Raw genomic sequence first — 25,556 nt, 5'->3', positions numbered from 1 at the left:
TATTACAGAAGATGTTATTCAAGCATTGAGAACATGACAGGCAGCTTCCTGCCCCTGCCTGTCTGCGACAATGGAGCTGCCGGGGGGAGCCTATCGCAGCTGCTTGCGGCTCACACATGGGTCCTCTGCTACGGAGACCACTGTCTCCGTGGTAGTCCAGGATGCCCTTCATGCTGCACATGTCGCGGTCCCCCATTAGCCTCACGATTAGCGGGGTTGCCAGGCACAAAAAAGCGGTATTTGCTAGGCAGTGGCAGTCCGCAGGTGCCATATACAATTTTAAACGGGCGCCATAGCGGGGGGCGAAGCCTATCGCTGAGGTCTGCTCCTTGCTCCCAGCTACACCGGCTCTTCCATAAGCACAGCCGACCGCCCTAACAGTTCTGCTGCTGCTGGGCTGCAATGATTGTTTTCACAAGCACTGAGACAGCCTCCCCAGGATTCGTGAGTGACCAGTGGGATTTAGGCTTTATAGGAGCACAGTGTTATAATACTGCTGTGATTTATGCATAGCGCCTTTGGCACTACTAACAGCGCTGTTGACTGGTTTGGCTCTCCTCCCTCTCTGCCCTTATCTACTGCTATATTTCTCAGTCTCTACTTTTTTTTTTTTTTTCTAAATTATTTTATTTTCAGATTTTCATGTATAATAGAAGGTTACATTACTGAGACAATTGAGAAATAAGGAACAAAAAAACAAAGAAGTCATACATCCATATAAAAGTGGCAGATCATACAAAATATGAGGCCAAATTCTTTTTATAATGGTGATCAGAACCACGTTAACATACTCAATTTACCATAACTTAATATAATAAATTGGTCAAATTGTCATATTATAGAAAAAAGAAAAATGAGAAAAATAAATAGACAAGACAAAGGTAAAAAAGGGGGAGACACGGGTACAATCATATGTTATCTTAACAGGTTAGTGTAAGAAAATGTACATGTGACTGTAATTAATGTCAGCAAAACAAGCCATAGCCATTTAAGGTGAGTTTATATCTGCTCCTTGAAGAAGTATATTCTTATATTGGATAGATAGCTTGAATTGCATCCAATCGAACCAGGTTCTAGTAAAATCTGAATATTTTTCTAAAGTTGTGTAATATATATCCTCCATGGTCATATAAAAGTCCATTCGCTGGCACCAGTCCCACAGCGTAGGAGTTATAGCTGATCGCCAACGAACTGGGAATATCGCTCTTGCAGCGTTATTCATATGTTTAAGGAGGAATCCCTTCTATCTAGCAATAGGAATGTCTGTATATGATAGCAGCCAAAACTCCGGGCCCGTTGGAACTTGATAACCTAAAATTTCCGATGCTAATGCAATTATCTTAAACCAAGAAGGTGATATAAGAGTGCAATCCCACCATATATGTACCGGAGTACCTTCATCTATACCACATCTCCAGCACAGAGAGGAAACAGAAGGAAAACACTTATGTAGTAGCACCAGTCTCTACCCTTACACTGTCCACTACACTACTGTATTGTTTGTATGTCAGTTTTGGGTACCATGGCTGGAAGAGGATCTAAAGCTTCACAGAAAACTTTTTCTTGAACAAAATGCGCAGAAAAGTTTACACAGGGGCAATCACATATCTACCAGTTGTGTGACAATTGTTATTCAGAGCAGCAGGTTCAAGGATCACCCCAGACACAGGAACCGCCATCTTGAGCGGCGCAGTTCACTTCTGTTGTGTCACACCTGTCTGTAAAACTGGAGGCCTCTCGTAAGGAAAGAGGTTTCCACATCTCCTTCTCTCCCCTGAAGCAGCCTGGGCTCGTTCCCTAATTAAGTCAGTGGAAGGGCTCACAAAAGCCATGACCAAGTCCCACGCCCCTTCTGCGGGGACTTCACCACAGGTTCCCAAGAAGAGACTGTTATCCTCATCCTCAGAGTCATCTGACTGTAGGACTGAGGGTATGCCCCCACTAGAAGAGGGCGAGTGTCATGATTCTGGGGAAGAACAGGTCACGGAGGATCCAGAACCTTTGTTCCAGGGTATAGAAGCTCTGATTTTAGCAACATGCCAGGTATTAAAAGTGGAGAAAGAGGACCCACGGTTCTGCTCGGCCATCTATCTTTAGTCAAAAGCAAAGACAGGCTGCCTCCTTTCCAGCATCTGAAGAGCTGGATTCTATTCTGACCATTGTATAGAAACACCTGGATAAAAAATTCCAGATATCCCGTCTACTTTTGTCCTCCTACCCTTTCCCTACAGAAAGCAGGAAGCTATGTGAGACTCCACACTCTGTTGATCCCTCAGTGTCTCGTCTGTCTAAAAAAACAGTTCTGCCAGTACAAGGGGCCATTTCCTTAAAAGAGATTTCCGACAGGAAGTTGGAAAACACCCTAAGTCCATTTACATAGTAGCAGGCGTGAATCTTCGTCCTGCGCTAGTGGTCTGCTGGCTTATGAAGGCAATTGAAGCCTGAGCTGAACAACTATCCGACGGATTACGTACGGGACTCGCAGCTGAGGATCTTATTCCTTTAGCAGAACAGATTGGGGAGTCGGCTGCTTATCTTGGCGAGGCTTCAAAAGAGGTATGTAATCTCACTGCTAGGTCTTCCTCTCTAGAAATATCAGCACGCAGTGCTCTTTGGCTGCGACAGTGGAAGGTTGATGCAGAATCAAAGAAGGCGGTGGAAGCACTTCCATTCACTGGTGACGTCCTGTTCAGACCCAAACTGGATAAGTGGATCTCCCAGGCTACGGGGGATAAATCTACTTATCTCCCCTCAGCTGCTCCGGCTTCTCGTAAGTCTTATTCAGGACCGTCCTTTCGTGCCCCGGGAAGATTTAGAGGCCGTTCCAGAGGAGGACCTACCACTTCTCGTGGTTCCTAAGGTAGAGGTAGAGCCACAGCAACCTCTACAAACCAGGACAATAAGCCCTCCACCAGACCCAGTGCATGACGGGATTCCCTCTCATCTGGGGTACAATCTTGTCCGGATGCACCTCCTCTGTTTTTCACCACAGGTTTGCCCGTTTCCAACGACAGACAGGTCATGATACAAGAAGCTATAGACAAACTTCTGAACACTCGAGTGTTGGTACAGGTCCCCACACATCAATTAAAACAAGAGATCTACTTCATCTTGTTTTTGGTTCCGAAGCCAGACGGATTGGTCAGACCTATTCTGAACCTGAAGGATCTCAATCCCTATCTGAGAGTTTTCAAGTTCAAGATGAAATCCCTTCAATCTGTCATTGCGGCGCTCGAGGAAAACGAGTTTCTGGTGTCTTTGGACATAAAAGATGCCTACCTACACATTCCCATCTTTCCGCTTCACCAAGCGTTCCTACGTTTCGTAGGGACTCACATTTTCAGTTTCAGGCCTTACCCTTCGGTCTATCTTCGGCTTCCAGGGTGTTCACCAAGGTAATGGTGGTGATGTTGGCTCTCCTTCGGACTCAAGGAGTCACGATTGTCCCTTACCTGGACGATCTCCTGAAAGCTTCTTCCAGGAACCAATTATTACAAAACATACCGGTGACTCACAGGCTCCTCATACGACACTGGTGGATCCTGAACTTTCCCAAGTCCCATCTGCAGACAACACAGTGGCTTCAATTTCTGGGGATGATTCTGGACACTGTAAGGGGTAAATTTACTAAGCTGAGAGATTGGGGGAGTTTGCAAACTCTGGAGAGTTTGGGCATTTTTTCCCACTCTCAAATTTACTAATATCAAACTCTGGCGAGAGATCTCCTTTGCTACGGGAAAATACTGGAGAATTAGCAAACTCTCTTCAATTCACCATCGGCAAAACTCGAAAACCTTTTCACTGGTGAAGATAGGATTCTGGAAATTACCAAGCAGAGAGTTTCTAAACTCTCATGAGATGGGAAAACTCTCCTGTAAAAATTTGTGGAAAAAATACACCTGCCTGTGATCTGAGAGTCTGGCAGAAACATACACAGATTGCTGTGATCCATGTATGTTTCTGCCTGTAAATATAGAAAAATAATTAAAATATCAGGAAAAATATGACATGGGGTCCCCCCCCAAAAAAAAGCCTTGCCAGCCTGTCCTGGTTTCTAAAATTACAGGGAACAAAATGTGTAGGGTTCCACCGTAATTTAGAAACCAACACCAGGCTGCAGGGTGGAATCGGTATGAAATACCGCTGGCCACATGGCCGGCGGTTCGATTCTCGGCAGCGGCAGGCCAACACTGGAACAGATCCCGGCAGCAGCAGCCCGACAGCGCTGGAAATCCTGATAGTTCCTAGGTAAGTATTAACTAACCTAACCTACCACCCTAACCCTCCCCTAGAGGTGCCTAACCCTAACCTCCCCCCCAAGTGCCTAAACCTAAATCCCCCCTTCCCCTCTGCCTAAACCTAAGTCCCCCAGGGGGGTGCCTAACCCTAACCTCCCGGGGGGTGCCTAACCCTAAGTACCCCCTGGGAGCCCTAAACCTACCTACCCTCCCCCCTTCGATCGGGATGCCGGGCGCCGGTCTCCTGGTGTCGGTGAAATGAGCGGCGTCTACATCTAGATGCTGGGCATTTCACTCTCGCCGGGATATGACAGTCGGGAAGCCAGCTGTCTGTATAATGTCAGCCGGCTTACCGAGTACATCCCTGCAGGGCGGGTCCTGGTTTTAAATATAGGGGAAAAAAAAATTGTGTAGGGTCACCCCCTATATTTAAAACCAGCACCAGACCCAAAACGGCCGGGCTGTAATGCCACAGCCCGGAGACCCTTTCACCGGGGTTCCGTGGCCAAAGGGTTGAGCAAATGGTCCGGCTGGACTTAGGGTCTCATTCAGACCCGCTCACGAGCGCAGGACGCTCGCAAGCGGGTCGATGGTACCCAAATGCGCATGCGCACGACTGAGGGAGCTCCGTCGTGCGCATGCGCGAGACCCGGATAGCGACAGCCAAGCTGTCGCTCCGGGTCTCGCACCAAAGGGGCGTGCTATCGATGGTGACTGACAGCATGCCCCCTTTGGTGGGCGTGCCGGGGGCGTGGCTGCCAGATGGCGGCGTTCCCATGGGAACACCTACCGTCTGGGTCTGGCCCCACTGACATCACTAGTGATGTCAGTGGGAGTGATTTTGGCTCTGATAGAGCCAAAATCACTCCAGGGCTTGCGGCAGCGAGACCCTATTGCAGGGTATCGTCGCAAGCCCGATGGTCGCGATGGTCTTGACCATCGCGACCATCATCATGGACGCTCGCATAAGCTGTGGGTGGTAACCCACAGCTATGCGAGCGTCCAAAAGGCCGCTCCAAATTTAACTAGGACGGCCCTGATTCAGAGCGAGCGCTCTGGTCAGAGCGTCCGGCTCTGAATCAGAGCCTTACTGCAGCAACGCGCACCACACCGCATCGCTCCCCTGCTCTGCACATTGCATGGACAGAACGCGTATCATCCAGTGAAGACGCCGACCGATAAGCCCCGCACGTGGGACGCCGCGGTTACACTTTGCACGGCTTACATTGCCATTGAGACATTGCATCTGATGCAGGGACACGTATGTGTATACTCTCATACGGAGAGCTACATTTCTACATGAGGCTACCCTCACTTCCCTAGCACACTACAGTTAGCCAAATGGACATATACCTGTCTTTTACCAAGACATAGGGTACCGTATATACTTACGGGATGGTAACCCCCTCAAAGGGCACTGCTACCACCCGGACATTATTGACTGATTGGGAACATTCCTATTGGCTCACTTTTTGGCTGCAAGTCAGTGTGGACAAACATTGAGCTGACATAAGGCATAGGGTACCGTATATACTTACGGAAAGGTAACCCCCTCAAAGGGCACACCTACCACCCAGACACACCTTGATCTTTTTATACAGGACTCAATTATATTTAATATCACAATACCAGAGAGGAGACATAAAGGCATTCTATAGGAGCTATCCATATCTTGGCTTCCCATTTTATCAACAGGGACGCATATAGGTCACTAGACACATTGGAACAGTGTGTCTATATAAATAAAATACCTTTTTTTTAACACTTATTAGATCTGTCATCATCGCTATATTCTTACATTTGATACATCTAAATGTATTATCACATTTAGATAAGGTGAGCGCATCACCTGTTGCGGGGTCAAGCCATCAGACTCCAGCTGGACAACGCCATGGCAGTGGCGTACATAAACCGACAAGGCGGCACCAGAAGTCGAACAGCAATAAAAGAGGTAAACCGCATTCTAATCTGGGCGGAGGAATTTACCGTGGCAATATCAGCAATATTTATTCCAGGCATGAACAATTGGGAGGCCGACTACCTCAGTCGTCAGGACGTACACCCCGGGGAGTGGGTGCTCCATCCCCAGATGTTTAAACAACTAGTTCAGAGGTGGAGCCCCCCACAAGTCGACCTCATGGTGTTCAGATACAATGAGTAACTGGCTCTGTACTGCTCTCGGACAAGAGCCCCAGAGGCCGTGGCAGTGGACGCACTTGACAACACCCTGGCGATTCTGATTCGTCTACCTGTTTCCACCAGTTCCTCTTCTGCATCGGCTTCTGCAACACATCAAGAGTGAAAGGACCAGGGTGCTGTTAGTGGCTCCAGATTGGCCCCGCAGAGCTTGGTATTCCAATTTGTGTCTATTGCTGATAGACGATCCGTGGTCTCTACCGCTGTGAGGGGATCTCCTGCAGCAGGGTCCTTTTATCTATCCTGACGTAAGGCGGCTAAGTTTGATGGCGTGGCTGTTGAAAGAGCAATCTTAAGGCAAAATGATATCCCATCTACTGTGATACCTACTATGTTCCGGGCCCGGAAGGAAGTTACTTCCAGACACTACCACCGTATCTGGAAGGCTTGTGATCTGGTGTGAACGGCAAGGATTGCCCCTACAACGTTCATGGTGTACAGGCTCCTCCTTTTCCTGCAGGCAGGATTCTCAGCGGGCCTCAGTTTTGGATCCCTTAAGGTTCAGGTTTCAGCACTGTCCATTTTTTTTCCAGAACAATCTGGCCTTACTCCCGGATGTTCAGACTTTTTTGCAGGGGGTTATCCATTTGCAACCACCCTTTGTCCCTCCCACGTCTCCGTGGGATTTGGATCTCATCCTCTCCTTGAGTTTAAGTACCTCTCGTGGAAGGTGATACTTCTCCTAGCCCTGGCTTCGGCCAGGTGAGTGTCTCTGAGCTCGGGGCTCTTTCCTGTCATCCTCCGTACTTGGTATTCCATGAGGATAGGGCTGAACTCCATACGCAAATGGCATTCCTTCCTAAAGTGGTCTCTGCGTTCCACATAAACCAGTCTATTGTGTTGCCGGTTCTTCCAGATTACTCACCAGCTTCCAGATCCCTGGACGTTGTTAGAGCCCTCAGGATCTACGTGGATAGGACACCATCTCTACGGATCACAGATTCCCTGTTTGTCCGGTATGTTGTCGCTCGTCCTGGTTGGTCGGCTTCCAAGCAGACTATTGCATGCTGGATCCGTCTGACCATCAGGCAGGCCTATGTGGCCACCTCTGACTTCCATCACAGCACATTCCACGCGCTTGGTGGGTTCCTAGCAGGCGGCTTTGTCCGGTTTTATCATTTTGATACGTTCGCGGCCTCTGCCTCGCAATATGGCCGTGCTATTTTGCAGGGTTATCAGCGCTCTCCCGCCTGGGATGGGAGCTCTGGGACAGCCCCACTGTCATGAAGCCTCCAGTGTCCCCTAGTGGATGAAGGAGAAAACAGGATTTTGGTACTTACCTATAAATCCCTTTTTTTTCGATTCCACAGGGGACACTGGACGCCCACCCGGCGCTGTTCCTAGCTGCCATGGTTGGTTGTCATCCTACGTTATGACTGGCTGTTTTTCTTTGTTCTACTGGTTTTTAGAACCTTTTTACATATGGTATGTGTTTGTCATTCTGTGTACTTGCTTCACCTCCTCTGCAGTTGGTCTTTCCAGCTCTCCTCGGGCACAGTTTCCTAAGGCTGGCTTTTAGGGGGCTATAGAGGGGGAGGAGCTAGTCACACTTTCTAAATTTAAAGTGCCAGCTCCCGGTTTGCACACATCTATACCCCACTGACATGAAGCTGCCACCTGTGGAATTTGAGAAAGGGATTTATCGGTAAGTACCAAAATCCTGTTTTCTGCACAAACATGGAATTTTTCTCTGTACCACTTTCATTTACTCTTTTCTAACTTTCTAGGTCTACTAAGGTCTGGTGTGCTGCAATGAGCAAACATTAACTACTACTATGCCACACATTGCTTATTAATTATGCATGTAATATCTCTACCAGTTTTTTTTTTTTTTTTTTCCCTGGTTTTCCGGGAAAAATTACCTGCCAATTTATTTTCTTTACAATTATGTGCGAATTACATAACAGAAGAGCTCAGTGTTCGCAAATACATATAGCGTGTATTTTACTCCATTTTGAGTACCGGGCACTCACTATTTCAAAATGGGTGGGTCCCCGGGGACGCTCTCTGTTGCGGCCAATCCCTGGCCCCTGGTAACCTGGTCCGGCTGCAGATAGAAAGCAGGGGTGCAGTTAGGGCAGACCTAATCATTGGCGCCTTACCAGGACCATGCAGCGGCACCGCACTACAGTGACATGCGGCTCCGTGATGATTTTGCATGCTCCTGTAAGTATAATGGGTGGCGAGCCGGGTGACTGGTGATTCAGGCCACTTCCCAGCTGTACAAGGGTGCCATAACATATTGGGCAGGGACGGTTCTAACAGGGTCGTCGCCCGGAGCCATAGTCCCCATTAATTTTTATTTTTTTTATAATCACAGGATTGGCAGCAGCAGGTCCTAGCCGCCGGGCCCCTCTACCTCTGACCAAGTTCTAGCTGCTCCTGCCCTTCCTACGTGACAGGAACAGTGCGTTCACTGCACAGATTATGGCCGAGCTCCACTGTGCTTGCGCTGCTCCATTGCAGTAAATCAGGCACGGAGGGCCATGACCCGGCACAAAAAGGCTAGTTTTTTCTACCTTGCACTCAGTATGGAAGTTAAGTGCACTGCAGTGAGGGGAGCCGCGGCCACGAGATTAGGTAATTTCATGCTGTGGTGTTAGGAGGAGAAAGGGGAGCCATGTGTAGGATGTGGATATGGGAAGGAGAGCCATGTGTGGGATGTGGATATGGGAAGGAGAGCCATGTGTGGGATGTGGATATGGGAAGGGGAGCGCAGTGTGTGGGGGGTGGATAGGGGAAGGTGAGTGCAGTGTGTGGGGGGTGGATAGGGGAAGGGGAGCGCAGTGTGTGGGAGGTGGATAGGGGAAGGGGAGCGCAGTGTGTGGGAGGTGGATAGGGGAAGGGGAGCGCAGTGTGTGGGAGGTGGATAGGGGAAGGGGAGCGCAGTGTGTGGGAGGTGGATAGGGGAAGGGGAGCGCAGTGTGTGGGAGGTGGATAGGGGAAGGGGAGCGCAGTGTGTGGGAGGTGGATAGGGGAAGGGGAGCGCAGTGTGTGGGAGGTGGATAGGGGAAGGGGAGCGCAGTGTGTGGGAGGTGGATAGGGGCAGGGGGAGCGCAGTCATGGCATTTTGGGAGCGGCCGCGCGGGTAGAGAGGAGGGTCACGGAGGAGAAGCATTAGCAGCCTACTTCTCTGACTGAGCCCCTGAGAAGAGAAGACCTGGCTACTGCTGCTGTGTGATATTCTCTGGGCTGCCTGTGGATCTCCTGTGCTGCGAGCCGGATCCAGCTGGTCACTGAGACACCATGGTGAGCGAGGGGATTTGTGCTGTCAGTGTGTGTGAGAGAGTTGGGGGGAGGCTGTGTGTGTGTGAAGGAGTTTTATATTTGTTAGTATGAGGGTAATATGTGTTTGTCAGAGTTTTCAGTAGGGGGGGGGGGGTGGTAATGTTTTATATTTAAGTGTTTTAACATGTAGGACAACATTTCCCAGCATATACAGCATGTATGCACCGCCACCACTGACTGCCTACCGCCCACTGGCCGCTGCATGATATAAAAGTAGCGGTGCGCCCAGCTCCTTCTCTGCTAGAGTGTTAGATTTACAGAAACCTTCATTTACATGGGACTCACAAAAAGTCAAGTAGGACCCCAATTTTTTAAAGTGAGGGGTACCTGGAACCCACATTTTTTTTGGGCTCAGCGCGATCACTGGAGCTAAAACTAACTACAGTAAAAAAAAAAAAATAACTTCAAAACTGAAAAGGAAAGTCTTATCGTACCAGGAAAGAGAAATCCAAAGGTGGAAACACTATAACTTAACATTGCAGATTTCCCTGTATACAGGCTACTGCCACCAACAAATGTGCGGAAAACATGGTGTATTATGTAATTTAGTGTTGACGCTAGGCTGTTGCACCCTGCCCTTTTAGCGGCGCCCTGCTAAAAACAGCCTGGCTGCTGCCGTCCTGCCGCCGCCGCATGAATGGATGCTGTGCGCATGTGCACGGCAACAGGAGAGCTTGGAGAAAGCCCAGCACCTACGTAGGTGCTCGGAATGCCTCCATTATTGGCACCGCCGACTGGGCATGCCCCCAACAGTGATATCAGCGGGCCTCACCACCTTTTTGGGCGAACGCTACTGCCCCTGCACCCGTGCGCCCTGCCCTCTCCAAATCCAGGCGGGAACAATAGTAATTGCATCTTCTGTGAAGTTTTCTTTTGTCCCTTGATTAGCTTTTATTTTGCTCACATGGATTTAACTAATGGATGTATTATCTGGAATGCTTTGATATTAGGGTTTACTGGATGAGTTTTTTTAAGGACATCAAATAAATGCAGCCAAGTTACAAACAAACTACCTGTGCACAATATAAATGGATTAAGATCCCCTTTCCATCTTAATTCTTTAACAGGGCTGCTTACAATGACTGTTGGAGGCGAGCACTTTTTAGTGATGTGGTTATGGGCCCGGTTCAGAGGTGGACGCTAGTCGCAGCTGCTACTGTGAAATTATGCTAATGCCACAGCCGATGGGCTGTCTACTGAGATGCACACGGCTGTGGGTCTAGTCCGCTGCGGTGTGCAAATAGTTGCACCGTTGGACATTCAAGCCACTATGTGGATGCTCAGAATGTCCAACCGTACATGGCCGCCAGTGCCAATGGAACTGCATCTTCCAACGCAGTCCCTGACACCAGCACACCCGACAACTAAAGCCATTTCCCATTCACCGGCAAGGAACGTCTATCGAAATTGAATGGATCTCCATGCAATTCCAGTCTTCATCCCCCGTGTAATATATATATATGATTTCAAAAGAGATTCCACACAGTATCTCCCAAATGAATGTTTTAAATAGAATTTTGCACTTTTCATACCATTGAAAAAATGCATAGATTATATTTAAACTATACATTATATATTTAAAATCAACTTTTAGATGTTTAAATATGTTTCAGAATTGATCACTATAGAATTATGCGGTGTTGTGGAAGAAGCCATTGCCTTATTAAAGTCTGTAGGTTGCTGAATGCGTGTTGGGTATGATATCCTGGCGTCTGAATAGCCGCCGGTTCAAATATCGACCCTGGAAGCCCGATTGTTGAAAATCCCGACTACGGCTGCTAAGTACCCTAAACCTAACCCTCTCCCCTCCCTAAACCTAACCCTCCCATGGTGGTGTCTAACCCTAACCTTCCCCCAGGGGGTGGTCTAGCCCTAACCTTCCCCCAGGGGGTGGTCTAGCCCTAACCTTCCCCCAGGGGGTGGTCTAGCCCTAACCTTCCCCCAGGGGGTGGTCTAGCCCTAACCTTCCCCCAGGGGGGTGGTCTAGCCCTAACCTTCCCCCAGGGGGGTGGTCTAGCCCTAACCTTCCCCCAGGGGGGTGGTCTAGCCCTAACCTTCCCCCAGGGGGGTGTCTAGCCCTAACCTTCCCCCAGGGGGGTGTCTAGCCCTAACCTTCCCCCAGGGGGGTGTCTAGCCCTAACCTTCCCCCAGGGGGGTGTCTAGCCCTAACCTTCCCCCAGGGGGTGCCTAACCTTAACCGCCCCCCCCCCCATCCCAGGCTAACACTAAAGGTAAACTGGATACTTACCTTCGGGATGCCGGTTTCAGGAGCTTCTTCCTGTTCGGGATTCCAAAGTCGGGATATCGGCGGCTGGCATCTTGACTACATCCCACTGAATGCATTGCTTAAATATATTGGGTCTATTCTTTATTAAAGCAAACAGAAATTACATTAAGAACATCTTGTGGTGGTATTTACTTCAGATGTTATTTCAAATTGATTCTGTTCTATTTAAGTTTAAATTGCATTATGTTCAGTGGATACTGATCTGTAGGAGTGAAATTTTGATATCTTGAATTTAATTTCTAAATATTTTGCTGCCCTAACTTATATAAGCTTTAGGGCACCAGGACATAGTAGAATATAATTTCTCTGTCAGCTGGTCCTAACATTGCAGATAGCATGATGGTTGTGATGACCAGATGATTTGTATCTTAGTTGGGTAGGGGATCCCGGCAGTCGGGAATACCGACAACAGCATCCCGACAGTCAGAATCCCGACACCTGCAGGTAAGTACGCTAACCCCTAACTTAGTGTTTACTCTAGGTTCGGTGCAGGACAGGGTGCTGGACCTCAGCAAGGGCACTATAGCGCCCCCCGAAAAGGGAGTGTGGTCACGAGAAAAGGGGGCTTGTCTTTAAGATGCGCCCCCTTTTCATCAGTCTTGGGGGCGTGCCCAGCACTTACGGACATGCTGCACTGCCCCAAGCTCTCCCCTCTCTGTGAATAGATGCTGTGCCCATGCGCAAGGCCTCTATTCACTGGCAGTGAGCGCTGCTCTGCAATTTTTCCCACCCGCGGGAGACTGCGGCCCCTGGGTGGGGGGACGGCACCCGGCATGTTTTAGCAGGGAGCCAACATGGCACCAGCAATAGGGTAGGGCGCATTCTGCCCTTTTGAAATCTGGTAGGGCGCAGCGCTAAAACAGCCTAGCGGGAACGCTACTAACACTCCCCTCCCACAGCCTAACCCTAACCCCCTTCCTATCCATCTGTCTATCCCTCTAACCTCCCCCTAGTGCCTAGCCCTATCCCTTAGCCTAACCCCAAGCCTAATACTTGCTGTCAGGATCTGGCTTCCAGCATTCTGACCACTGGGATGCAGATTACATCCCATATCTTGCTAGCATCTTCCTAATACCGGGTTTACAATATTAAGCTGTCATGGTTACTACTGGTAGAATGGAGCACCATCCACTCTGAGGATTAATGATTGGGTTACACAGCCATTCTGGGACCCCGTGTATCTGTTCTGTCTTGATCGCAGGTCTTTCACTCTGTTACTGGATGCTCTGGTGAAGAGTGATCAAACTGTGTGGCAGTACTATATGCAAAGACTATGAAGTGTGGCAATATTTGCCTTCTGAAGCAATGAGTGTGTGCCTCTAAAATTGTGTAATTTAAAAAAAATATGTAAATGTTGTCCTATTCAAATGCTTTAGATCAACATTTAAGCCAATATTATAAAAAAAAAATGTTGCTTGCTGACTTCATATTTGACATATCTATTATTATTTTATTAACATTTGATATTTGTTTATATGCTGTGAGAACCTATTAAATATGCAAAAGTTTGGAGGTTATATTAGGCTACACTTTCTATTTCATACGACTCGTGTACTATGGGCACGATTCAATTCAGCGCGATGTAAATAGCGCCGGGAGATAGCTCCCGGAGCTATTCAATTCATCGCTATGTTAGGTCGGGGAAGGCTCGTTATCGCGGCTTTAACAGGGTGTTTAGGCGCGATAACGGGCATTCCCCGACCTAACTTCCCGGCACGAGGCTGTTTTCTCGGCGCTAAGGGCAGAAAACAGCTTCGCGCCGGGACTTTTGTCGGATTTCTTCTCTCATCCCCGGAGGGATGAGAGAAGAAATCATTAGTCGGACTTGTCAGCGTGGTGTATTGAATAGCTCCGGGAGCTCACTCCCGGAGCTATTTACATCGCGCTGAATAGAATCGAGCCCTATATTTCAAAAGTTCGTATGTTTCATTATATTTAGTTGGTCATACGCTGACTGATAATCATTCAGATCAGCCAATGAAACTGTTTCAAAGACTAATTGTATCATTTAGTGTATGGACCTGAACGATAATCACCCTAAATCAGCCGAAAAACTGCTGAAAAATGATCTGTATAGTTTGGTTATTAAACCAGTCCGATCTTCCTGACTGCCGTTCAGCCAATTGCACGCAGCAAATCTAGATTGCCTCCATAATACTTGCAGTGTAAGGAGGTTATATGATTATCGCACATTTGCTCCTCACCTCTTCTTTGTTGGCTGCACTATCATGCAGTCTATGGATAGTTTTAAGTCTTGGTTGATCATCAGACACTTATGAAATTGTAAATGTCTATTTCCTTTCCTAAAACATATCTGATTGAGATAGTTGGTGTCTTCATTAGTACTCGAACAAAGTTTATTTCCTACTAGCTTACTGCGGCAAGCTATGGAAAGTAGACTGTATATTCACATGGATTAAACTATAATAATATTTTATGTATATTCACATGGATTAAACTATAATAATATTTTAACTAAAACAGACCAGATTAAAACTAGTGTTCAATATTTTAGTAATTTTAACTTGTTAATGATTGTTTAAAGACATTTCAGATCCCTTTTCTTTTTAAATGTAAGATTTGTTTTAGACCTCACAGGGACTTATTAATTTATGTGAAACTCTGATTGGGCTGATCTTTTTGTAATAATGGAGGTGTACAAGAGGTCTTCACAGATAGGTGTTAAGTCTTTTTTGTCATAAATTGACCCCCTCTCAAAATTGAACTCCTTCCCTTGGATTCTGATTTATTTCTGATGAACTTTGTAGCAATTGCTGCGACAGGTTCCAATTGGTTGAATATCATCGTACAGCTAATTAACCTTCAGCTGAACATAAAGTAATTCCAAGGCAACAGAGATAACTTACTGTGAGCATTGTTTTCTGGACACTACACAGAGGGACTCAGGGCCTGATTTATCAATGAGTTTTATCACTCACAGCGAGTGATAAAACTTCTTGCGTATGATAAATGGTGCCCCAGCCAATCAGCTCCCAACTGTTATTTTTCAAACAGATGACAGGAGCTGATTGGCTGGAGGACTATTATCATTGTGAGTGATAAAACTCATTGATAAATGAGGCCCTAAATTCCCTTTATTCAATTAAACGGTTTCATTGCTTCTCATCTAAAGGCCGGTTGAATCCGCTAAGTGTGATTCTTCTATATGAACACATTTGAACTTCTCTATTGGCCACTTAGGCCAGGTACACATCTAAACGAAGGGCAAACTTGCCGATGGTCGGGAAGCATTTCCTTCGCCCCGTACCATCTAAGATTGCCCTAAACACTATGCGATTTAATGAATGACAGAACAATACCTCATTCCGTTCTTCATTAAGCTGCACAGCCCCGCATGCGATATTGTCTGAATGGCTGTGTAGCGCGAGGCAACCAGAAGATCTGGTATGCGACCCACAGGAGTGCGCAATTGTGAGTACACTCTAAACGGTCTTCACGATTTGTTATTCCAATATGACTTGCGGTTATTCACTTTGTGCAGTGCAATTTTAATGTCTGCATATTTTATTAAATATTTTTTTAAGCTAAGGGTTCTGAAACATTAGTTGTTTTTTTTGTTGTTCTAATTAGAGTGCAGCCATACATTTATTACTTCTATTGTGCCTATGTTTTATGCACTGTGTAATTTTTTATCTATACTTAAATGTCACCAGGTGGGGTTGCCCACACTGCTATTGTGATGCCAGTTTGTTGTATGGGTGGAATTCAATTGTTTGAGCCCGACTGAGCTATGCAATTGTTGCTCCTGTCTGGCGCGATCAGCTGCCGGCGCCGGCATTTCAGCTCGCACCCCGTCGGGGGTTGTGAGCTGAAATGTGCGAAAAGTGACCCGTTTGGACACGAAGATCATCATCAATTGAATATCGCCCCGCAAACTCCCATCCCTTTAGATGGGAGATCCAGTACAAATAGATTTTCCGCCCTTCAAAAGATATGCCTTACACGTCTAGTGGGGAACCTGCTGGGTTGCATCTGGTGTGCACAAATGTTGAAGCCAGGTCATCTATGGCGACCACGATATGTAAAGGCTTGGGGAGGTCCCAGGGACAGCCCAGATTAAGCTAATTATCATTGGGTTTAAAAGGTGCAATCACAGCACAATGGGGTATTTGTGGGTTGACTGTAATCTGGTTTGTGCTAATTCGAGGTAATGGCTCCTCTTGGACTTCCGCATGGTGTCGATAACCGGCTCTAAGGAAGACTGGAGGGTGAATGGATCAAGAAGCTTCTGTGGGCTTTGCTACTTTGTGCACCTACCAAAAGCAGGAAGACGTTTTAGTCCCTACCACGTAGGTAGAGGAGCGAAGAGCATGGCTCAGTAGATGGGATTGCCCATCAAAGTGGCTGCAAATAGTTGCTTTAGAAGTATATGGGTGTGAACCCCCTGGTAGTATCACATTCCTGCTGTTGATTTGTGTTTTTTTTACAATAAAATGGTGAATCTAGCGATTTGCTTGGGTGATTTATTTAAACAGTGTTGAGGTATTCAGAAGGCTAGGAAGGCTGGCTAGTTGACTGGCGGGGCAGAAAGAGCAGAGCATTATTCTAGGGTTTTGGATTAACATGAGTTTTGTTTGTGTGATTGAAAGCAAACGTTTACTGCTATGTCCTAATTCAGCACTTCTAATATGTGTGGTGTCTTCACTGCATGCTAGAAATAAACAACAGTTTTACTCATTTTGGAGAATAGCCTCTGTGAATAAATTATTACATTTGTACTGTGAACCATTGTATAAAATATTTGATGACAAAGGGCACAAGCTATATTTTTTAATTACAAAGTTTGCAGTTGGTTTAAAGGCACATTTTGATTCATGTCCTTAATTTTATGTATTACAGGTGTCAGCTGCGATGCTTGTTTAAAAGGAAACTTCAGAGGCAGACGATACAAGTGCTTAATTTGCTACGATTACGACTTATGTGCATCTTGCTATGAAAGTGGTGCAACAACGACAAGGCATACAACGGACCATCCAATGCAGTGCATATTGACAAGAGTAGACTTTGGTAAATATTCTGTATTACTATCCTATGACAGGAAGTAGGATGGTGTGATATAAGCTTGCAGAACTGACATTTAAGGCATGAGTAAGTGAAGCAGTTGCTTCAGATGCTGCTTGTTTAAACTAATAATGCCAAATGAGTTATTTTTTTTTCTGTAAATTGAATTTTAAACAGTGAAAGACCTATATGGGGCGATTAAATTCTTCTATCGGGCACCTTTACTAATGGGCACCCGATAGAGCAATTCAATTTTTGCACTGTTCGAGCTCCCGTACCGCATGTGCGCTCTTGTCAGCATGGGGTTTAGCCGAGCAAAGCCGCTAAACCTGTCTAAAGTACTGGTTTAGGCACCCAAAGTGTCGACTTCTTGCACATTTCTGCTCGCTACCTCTGCTCTTTAAAGATTTTGTTTTTTTGTGACTTTGTCCCGGAGCTATTCAATTCACCGCGCAGTTTAGTCTGATTATTACAAGTTAAGCCGGCGAATGCCGGTTCTCGCGACTTAACCTGGGCGTTTAGTGGCAACCCGGCATTCTTCAATTGAAGTGCCGGCCGCAAGGCTGTAAATGCCTCGCTAAGCTGGCCAGCAGCCTGGCACTTTAGTTGTATTTCTGCTTGCACCCTCAGGAGGGTGCGAGAAGAAATCCTGCAGTCGCCCTAACAGCGCGCTTAATTGATTAGCCCCGGGAACTGCTTTCCGGCGCTGTGAATTAAAAACATTTGTGTAGTATTTAGAATGTGTACATAGCTACATTACTACCATTATTTTTTTGTACTTTAAGAAGTCATTTTGGTACACTACTGTCTTTGTTTTTCTTAAGTCACCTATTTGGTGTTTTCTACAATATTATTATTTTATTTTCTATTTAATTCTGTAATACTTATATTAGAAAGACCATCCTCCATAGCCAAGCCAGATTTAAAGATTTGAGTGCATATGATTCATTGGGAAAGCATAGTGCTAATGTATAGGTGAATCTGAATATTTCTGGAGTAAGTATCAGCGAATCAGATAGTATTCATATTTAAACATCAGATGTTCACAAACAAAATATAGAAAAATAAGCGTATGGTTATACCAAATAAATATTGGTTACTATCTGTAACAGATTATCATAGCAAATACTTTTCATTTGCAATCAAGACAGGGTGAACAAAAACAAATCAGCAATTATATTTAGAACAGTCTAATTATTTTACACTTATATCCCAAATATAAACACTAGAGAAAAAAAGCCTCAAGTAATTAGTATTAAGCCATGTTTTACAGGGAAACGCATGTAAATGTCTTAAAGCTTATGTGATATTTATTAAAGAGACATAGTAAAGCTAGGGCTGGGAAATAATTGAAGGGATTAGTGGTACAATACAAAGGGCCCGTCAAAATATCAATCAAAATAGCCATCTATATAGCACGTTATGCAAAATACATGCACATTACAGTGAACATAAAGGGGTACTGTAAAAGGTGTTAATTGAAAAGTTCTATGTTTTGTGTTATTAAACAAGTCGGGACACAGCTAATTTTACTATGCAGACCTTTTCAAAGTCGCCACATTTTCTTCTGTTTCAGCTGCTGGATTCAAATGGGCTATTCTATTGAATACAAAACACGCCTAGTTTTGTATTGAAAATAATTGTCCCTTTAAATCCAGTGGCCTAAAATGCAGTGGCTTTGAGAAACCCATTTCATTGTAAATTTACCCAAAGTTGGTGCGCCTCATATAGAGTAGGCAGCGGCAAGCCATTTCGTGATTTAAAAAAAAAAATGGACATAGTGGGGGAGCACACATACGGTTCAGAGACAAGTTTTTTTGTAATCTAGGGGGAGATGCAATTGTTTTTCTGACAGAGCAGTTCAATTGTTGCTCCAGTAAGGTGGGACTGCTCCGGGCACCCATTACTTACCACACTTGTCGCCCTCAAAAGTGTCGGATTTAGCAGCTTAAAACGGCGGAACCTGTCTAAAATACTGGTTAGGCTGCCCAAAACACAGAATTTTTGACAATTTCTGCTAAACACTCAGGTGAGTGCAAGCAGAAATATGGGGAGCCTGCCGCATTCACGCCCGATCAGAGCACAGTTGAGTTGCTCCGTTGGGTACCCAATATTAAAGCTAGGTACACACTAGACTACTTGCAAACGATGCAATATCGTCAACAATTTCCCTTGAACTCCCGGACAAACTAATAGAGTGCATACACACTGTGCAAGCTAACAAACAACTAAATGTCATTGTTTGGTGTTCAGATCGTTAACTATATAATGTTAACATATTGCCTAGTCATCCTGTAGAGTGCACACACTGCACGGAATCATTAATGAGATTGACAGATCTTTCTGAATGTAGAGAAGATCTGAAGATACGATGGACGATGCCGCGGGCGTGCATAGTGCGTACACACCTGACAATTTGTCGTTCTGATGCGTTGGAATCTGCCATATCATTCAATATGTCGTCTAGTGTGTAGGGGCCTTTAGAGTGCCCAAAGAAACAATTGAATTCCCACCCTAGTGTCAGTCAGACTGCCTCTTAGATGAAGCATACTATGGGAATCGTTTTATAATCCAGGAGCAACAATAAATAACACTTTAATGTGCTCAGCTAATGGAAGACAGTCGTCATCTAGTGCAGGAGTGACCAAGTTTTGTCCTCAAGGACCCCTAACAGTCCTTATTTCCCAGATAACCTGTAGATCTTTTAAAATATGTCCATTAGTAACACCACCTGTGGATGTTTAATATGGTTCGTAATGAATGCACCTGTGCTCCAGCTAGAAGATGTGGAAAATATAAACTGTTAAGGTTCCTTGAGGACTGAACTTGGCAACTCCTGATGTAGTGCAACAAATGTAAATAAAAACGAACTACTAAGTATAGTTTATCAAATTTGGCAACCGAATATCTAAACCATAAGTAATTGTTGAATTAATGAAGTGTAAATGGATAAGCAGTGTAAAAGTCAGTATCTAAATATTTGCATTTAGATTTATCATAGTTTGATTGTGCAGAAAAAGACCTAAGACGTGATTAATATATAATACAAATTAAATTGTGTTTATATATATATATATATATATATATATATATATATATATATATATATATATATATATACATATACTCTCATTCATTTGGTGGCCATAATTAATCTTCCCCTAATCAGAGCAGTCTCTAGTTTAATCTCTCCAGAATGTCCCCAAATATGGTAGGGAGACTAATTGGGTCATGGGAAGCAGGATTACGTGAAGATAAGGGGGATTATGGTGATGTACAGTGTGAAAGTGGACAAATGATTTGTGTTATTAGTATAACACAATAAAGGTAGTTTAATACAGTTTAGTCTTGTTCGTTTGTTTATTAATTTTCAGGTGTTTTTCACACTGTACAGCACCATATTCCCCCTACTGTTGACTTTTTGCACTCATTTTTTTTGTCTGAATCCTGCTTCACATGTCCTAATTAGTTTCCCTACTAAATTTGATGACATTCTGATTGTTAGATCATGCTACAGATGGCTCAAAATAAGGAACGTTTAATTATGGCCACCCTGTATAATATATATTCCTCTCTATCTATCTATCTATCTATCTATCTATCTATCTATCTATCTATCTATCTATCTATCTATCTATCTATATCGATCTCATTTAAGCAGAGGAGCAAGCCAAAATACTTGTTCTAATGGTATCCAGAGAAGGAAATTTTGATCCTGCCATCCCTTGAAATGGGCATCCTTAATTCTTGTAAGAATGCTGTTATAGACATGTCACATATTTGTTGTACGTGGGAAACCTGAGTGGGCTAACTCTAGATATTCCCTGTGACAGAAAAATACCCACCTGTTACTGACTTTTTCATTGCATTGTCAATGGGCAACTTGCCACCACCAGGCTCCTACAACCAGCATCTGGAACCGCTTCTCCCAGGCTCCTACCACTAGCATCTGGAACAGCTTACAGGGTACCAATGAAGATTAGTTCAGAAAGCTAAATGTTTTTGCAAATAATAAAATTTATGATCAAGAAATGAAACCTTCCAAATATGGAGTCCAATCCAATAAACAAAATGTGTCAATTGTGTTCATCCTTTGAATACTGAAAAGGAATGATAAACCCCTCTGTGGTATAAACATCCCTGATGAGATTTCAAGCTAAATTAACTGTCTAATTAAAACTAAACATTTTATAAATGCCTGGATAAACTATGTGGCTCCCTATGTTATGTCACAAAACAGGGTGATTTCCAAAAATGGCAAAGCAGTGCATTAAGAATACTTTTCTACAAGTGCGCACAACGTCAGAACTACATAAAGTGAGCATACAAAAACCTAATGTTATCAGGACGTGATTGAGATATAAAAAAAAATAATAATTTGTTCAGACAGAAAAGGCTTTAATTTCATATATACCACCTGGCTATGTTTAAGCATGTCAACCTAACAAGGTCACAGACTCAAACTTTTAAAAATAGATTTGGTGCTTTAAGATTGTCATTCATGAATTTTAAGTTGGGATCTTATATATTTTTTTGTTAATGTTTTGTCAAACCTTTTTATTAATCATGAAAACCCATGTAGAACATGTACAAAGCACTATGAAGTGCATACAAAAAAACAAGTATCTTATATTTAAAGTACTTATGGAATACATAAGTTATTTCAGCAATCACTTTATTTAAAAAAAATGATGCTGTAACTACAGGCACAACACCATGACTGGTATTATTCCACATTCTTAATGCTTGTGGTCTTTATCTGAGTAAACTGAACCAATGCAGTAAATCACACACCCTACAAAGATATAGGGAGGATGAACCAGATAAGAGAGGTGCTAAATCTGCCTTGCATCAAGCTAAGACTTCTCCCCCATCAATCCCATAAGGGCAGGAAAAAAAACACAGCTAAAATTCTCAATCTTAAAAAGTCAACACCGACACCTAAAACAGTCAGTACACAGAGAAACACCTCATGGTTTAATCTCCATGTTTACCTTTGTATTTCAATTCAAAACCTTCAGTCATATTGAGATGAGTGCTAGAAAGAAAAACAAGTCTCTGTGGTGTCACAAGTATCTTATGAATGAAGATCGAGAAAAAAAAGCGCAATTGAAAAAAACTTAGACTGCTCAAGCATCTTCAGCTAGTGTAGAAAGAATTTTTTCTTTTTTTGGTTTAGTTCATTTGAAGCTTCTAAACAGACTGGGAACTCAAAAAAGGTCTCTAAACTAGTGTTTTTATTCAAAAAGTTTAATGCCAGTGACATTTCCAGTTCTAATGCTCAACTCCTTATTTTGTGTTAGTGTGTTTTTCTGAAAAGTTATTTTGCATGTTTTAATTATGTTTAGTCTAAAATTGGTTTTATTGAAAGATGTCAAAAATATCATATCAAACCCTAATAACTTTGGTTTGTTAGTGTTAGAAAGCATTAAAACGTGATTGATCAAGGTTTCTAATACATAGCAGGAATCTTTTTTTTTTTTTTTTTCCATTTAAACAGTAATGCAAAAAAATTTTAAAACTGCTTTTTTTCCAACCCTGATTTTAACCTTGGCTGCATTTTTAACCTAGTGCTGCCGACATGGTCCCACCTATCTCCTGATTATCAACATAATTATTGTTGATATGTTGACCGCGTGAAAACTTCTGATTTTGCAGTCAAAAATAAAAATGTTGAACATTTTTTGGGGCTTGTTACATAACCTTGGCAGTGTTTTTATTTTATTTCTTAAGGCCCCCATACATCAGAGATTGATTGCAGCAATCATGCAATTTGCAATCGATTGTGTATAAAAATCTTTCCCTTTTTCAATCGATTGCTGATTGCAGAGATGACACAATCGATTGAAAAAGGTAAAGATTTTTATACACAATCGATTGCAAATTGCATGATTGCTGCAATCGATCTCTGATGTATGGGGGCCTTTAGATAAATTGGCTTTAACAACTGCCCTATACCTTGGAGACCTTAACATATAAGGGTGCATTGCATTATAAATTGAGAATGTATTTAAATTGAAAGCTGTTAAAACATGATCATTTATTTGGGTGGTAATATAAACAATCAGTGAATTGGGGTTTAGGCTGATTTCTCCGATTCTGACACCACTTTTCACCTGTACTGACTTCGCGTGTCTCCATTTTCGCGTCTTTTGGAATTGAATAGGGCGAATACGCAACGTAGGCGAAAAGTCCGGCATGCAAAACTTTATCGCGTACGCGAAACTAATTGAATATGGGCCTTGGTTGGTTACAAACACTGAATGAGAAAAACCGTACAATGTAAACAAGTATTTTCTTTTAAATCCATAATATGAGGGAGAAATAGATGAACTTGGAGGAAAAAATACTTTTTCATGGTTTTGCTTCAACCAACGTATACTCTGTTGCACTGCAAGTCCATTAATATACCCAAAACTGTAATACACTAGCTTTCACAAATATAATCATTTATTATATGGGGTGTTTATTTTAAATTTGAAGGTGATGCATGAGGCAGTAAACCCTAGTATGTCATTTTTTTTTATATATATATATATATATATATATATATATATATAATAGTTGTAATATGCTTTTTTTTATTGTTAATTTTCTAGTTTGTTTAATGAGATTCCCATTTTGCTAGCATTAAAAGATTCAGTGTAAACTGCTGTCTAAAAATGGTGTTGCAATAGTGGCCTTATTTTCAAGGAATGTATTTTCAGCAAATAGTTAAGTTATTTTTTGTTCTATAAATGTCACAAGAACACCTGATAATCTTGCTTTTCTTTTTTTAAAAACCAAGCTTTTATAGGTGCTTTTTTTTGTATTATATAGGGGTATTATTTTCCTCACTTTCACTATGCGTCGCTTGAGATTATCTTGTGCATGTACTTGTTACTATATAGGGGGCAATTAAATTCTTTGACCACCAACATCACTGATTTTTGCCTTGCAGCCCATAGAGTTGTGCTGAAAAATTGTCGATGTTTGGCTACTGTAATGTACGCTACTGTCTAGCCTTACATCGTGACTTGACATTGCACAGAATTGAACCTGCTCCATAATGTCCATGTATGTTGACAATTTTAATAAAGGATAACCACCAAAAAAGTTTTCTATTATCTTTACATAGAAAATTATTCCTGCCTTTTATGCAAAGCTTTCTGCATCCGCTGGTTTTCTAATGACCATTACTGTCCTATACTGCTGTGTTAACTCCTTTTTACTATTAGTATATGTTTATGCCTCTCCCAAATTAACTTTTCTTTATATAAATTTAAAAATGGTTATTGACCCTAATTCAGGTTAATGATCTGAAATTGTGCAAATTGAAAAATTAGATATCTTGGTACAATAACGATGGTACAAGTTTATAATCTGTTAATTTCAGTTCCTGTAACTGAGAATGTGTTATTTTTACTTCACAGATTTATATTATGGTGGGGAAGCTTTCTCTGTAGAGCAGCCACAGTCTTTTACTTGTCCTTATTGTGGTAAAATGGGTTATACGGAGACCTCGCTACAAGAGCATGTTACTTCAGAGCATGCAGAGACCTCAACAGAAGTGGTAAGTACATACAGTAACATATTAAAAGTGACCAGAGCATGAATATTTCCTACTGCTATTTAGTATAAATAGTAACAAATATGTAAATAGACCTAATAAACGTCTTTTTTTTTTATATATATAATAAAAATGCTTTTCCAGAGGAGTTGGCAAACTTTTTTTTGTGTGTGTGTGGATATATCCTATTTTGACTGAATTTAGAGGGAAATAATTTCCATACACCTTTTTTGGGCACATTTGTGTAATTTTGCTGGGATGAATGTAAAGTATTACAATATTTTTGGAATTATGTGGGAATAGTTTTATACAAAAAATAGAAATTATAGGTATATAGTGAATTATTTAATATGAAATTAAAATGAATAAGTGCGATTTTACCTTAGATTTTCTTTTTGTTACAAGATTCTGGTTTTATTTATCTGAACGTCATAGCACAAGTGTTATGACATGAAAAAGTTTGGGAACCACTTCTTGAAGGGATCTACAATCTTATAGTTACAGTATTTACTTTGCAATTACAGGACACAAAATACTCCTGACTTTTTAAGCGATATTTACTAAATACATATTTTTATGGGGTTGGTTACGGGATGCCGGTGCTCAGAATCCCAACGCAGGCATCCCAAGATTGTTAGGATACTGACACCTATCGGTAAGTACCCTAATCCTAAACCTAAATCCCCTCCTTCCCCTCTGCAGCCTGAACCTAACCATACCCCTTTGCAGCCTAACCCTCCCCGTAACCCCAATACTTACCGTTGGGATTCTGGCGTCGACTTTCTGAGCACCAACAGCTGGGATATAAACTATATCCCATTTTTGACCAAACACACGTAGAACCTGTATATTTTTAAATATGCACAGTTTGTTTAAAAAAAAGTATTGTAGCACTATTTTCAAGGTGTACTGCTACTTAGTTGTGGCAGTTATTGATAATTGCTTTGAGTGGGAGGTCCAATAAGAACCTGCAATA

The 25,556-nt window shown here is 43.1% G+C and overlaps 1 protein-coding gene across 2 annotated transcripts in view; it reads left to right on the top strand.

Annotated features, from left to right (window-relative positions):
• The window catches only part of KCMF1 (potassium channel modulatory factor 1), a 99,481-nt gene that overhangs the window by 42,040 nt on the left and 31,885 nt on the right, over positions 1 to 25,556 (top strand). For both annotated transcript variants that reach the window (XM_088469371.1, XM_088469373.1), the window contains exons 2-3: positions 16,870 to 17,037; positions 24,444 to 24,583. In XM_088469371.1, the coding sequence (XP_088325497.1) occupies positions 16,870 to 17,037; positions 24,444 to 24,583 (308 nt within the window). The remainder of the gene's footprint in view (positions 1 to 16,869; positions 17,038 to 24,443; positions 24,584 to 25,556) is intronic.

This window comes from Taudactylus pleione, unplaced genomic scaffold (genome assembly GCF_031769625.1).
Source record: "Taudactylus pleione unplaced genomic scaffold, aTauple2 ptg000091l, whole genome shotgun sequence".
Lineage (NCBI taxonomy): Eukaryota > Metazoa > Chordata > Amphibia > Anura > Myobatrachidae > Taudactylus > Taudactylus pleione.
This window is presented reverse-complemented; position numbering and strand designations above follow the sequence as displayed.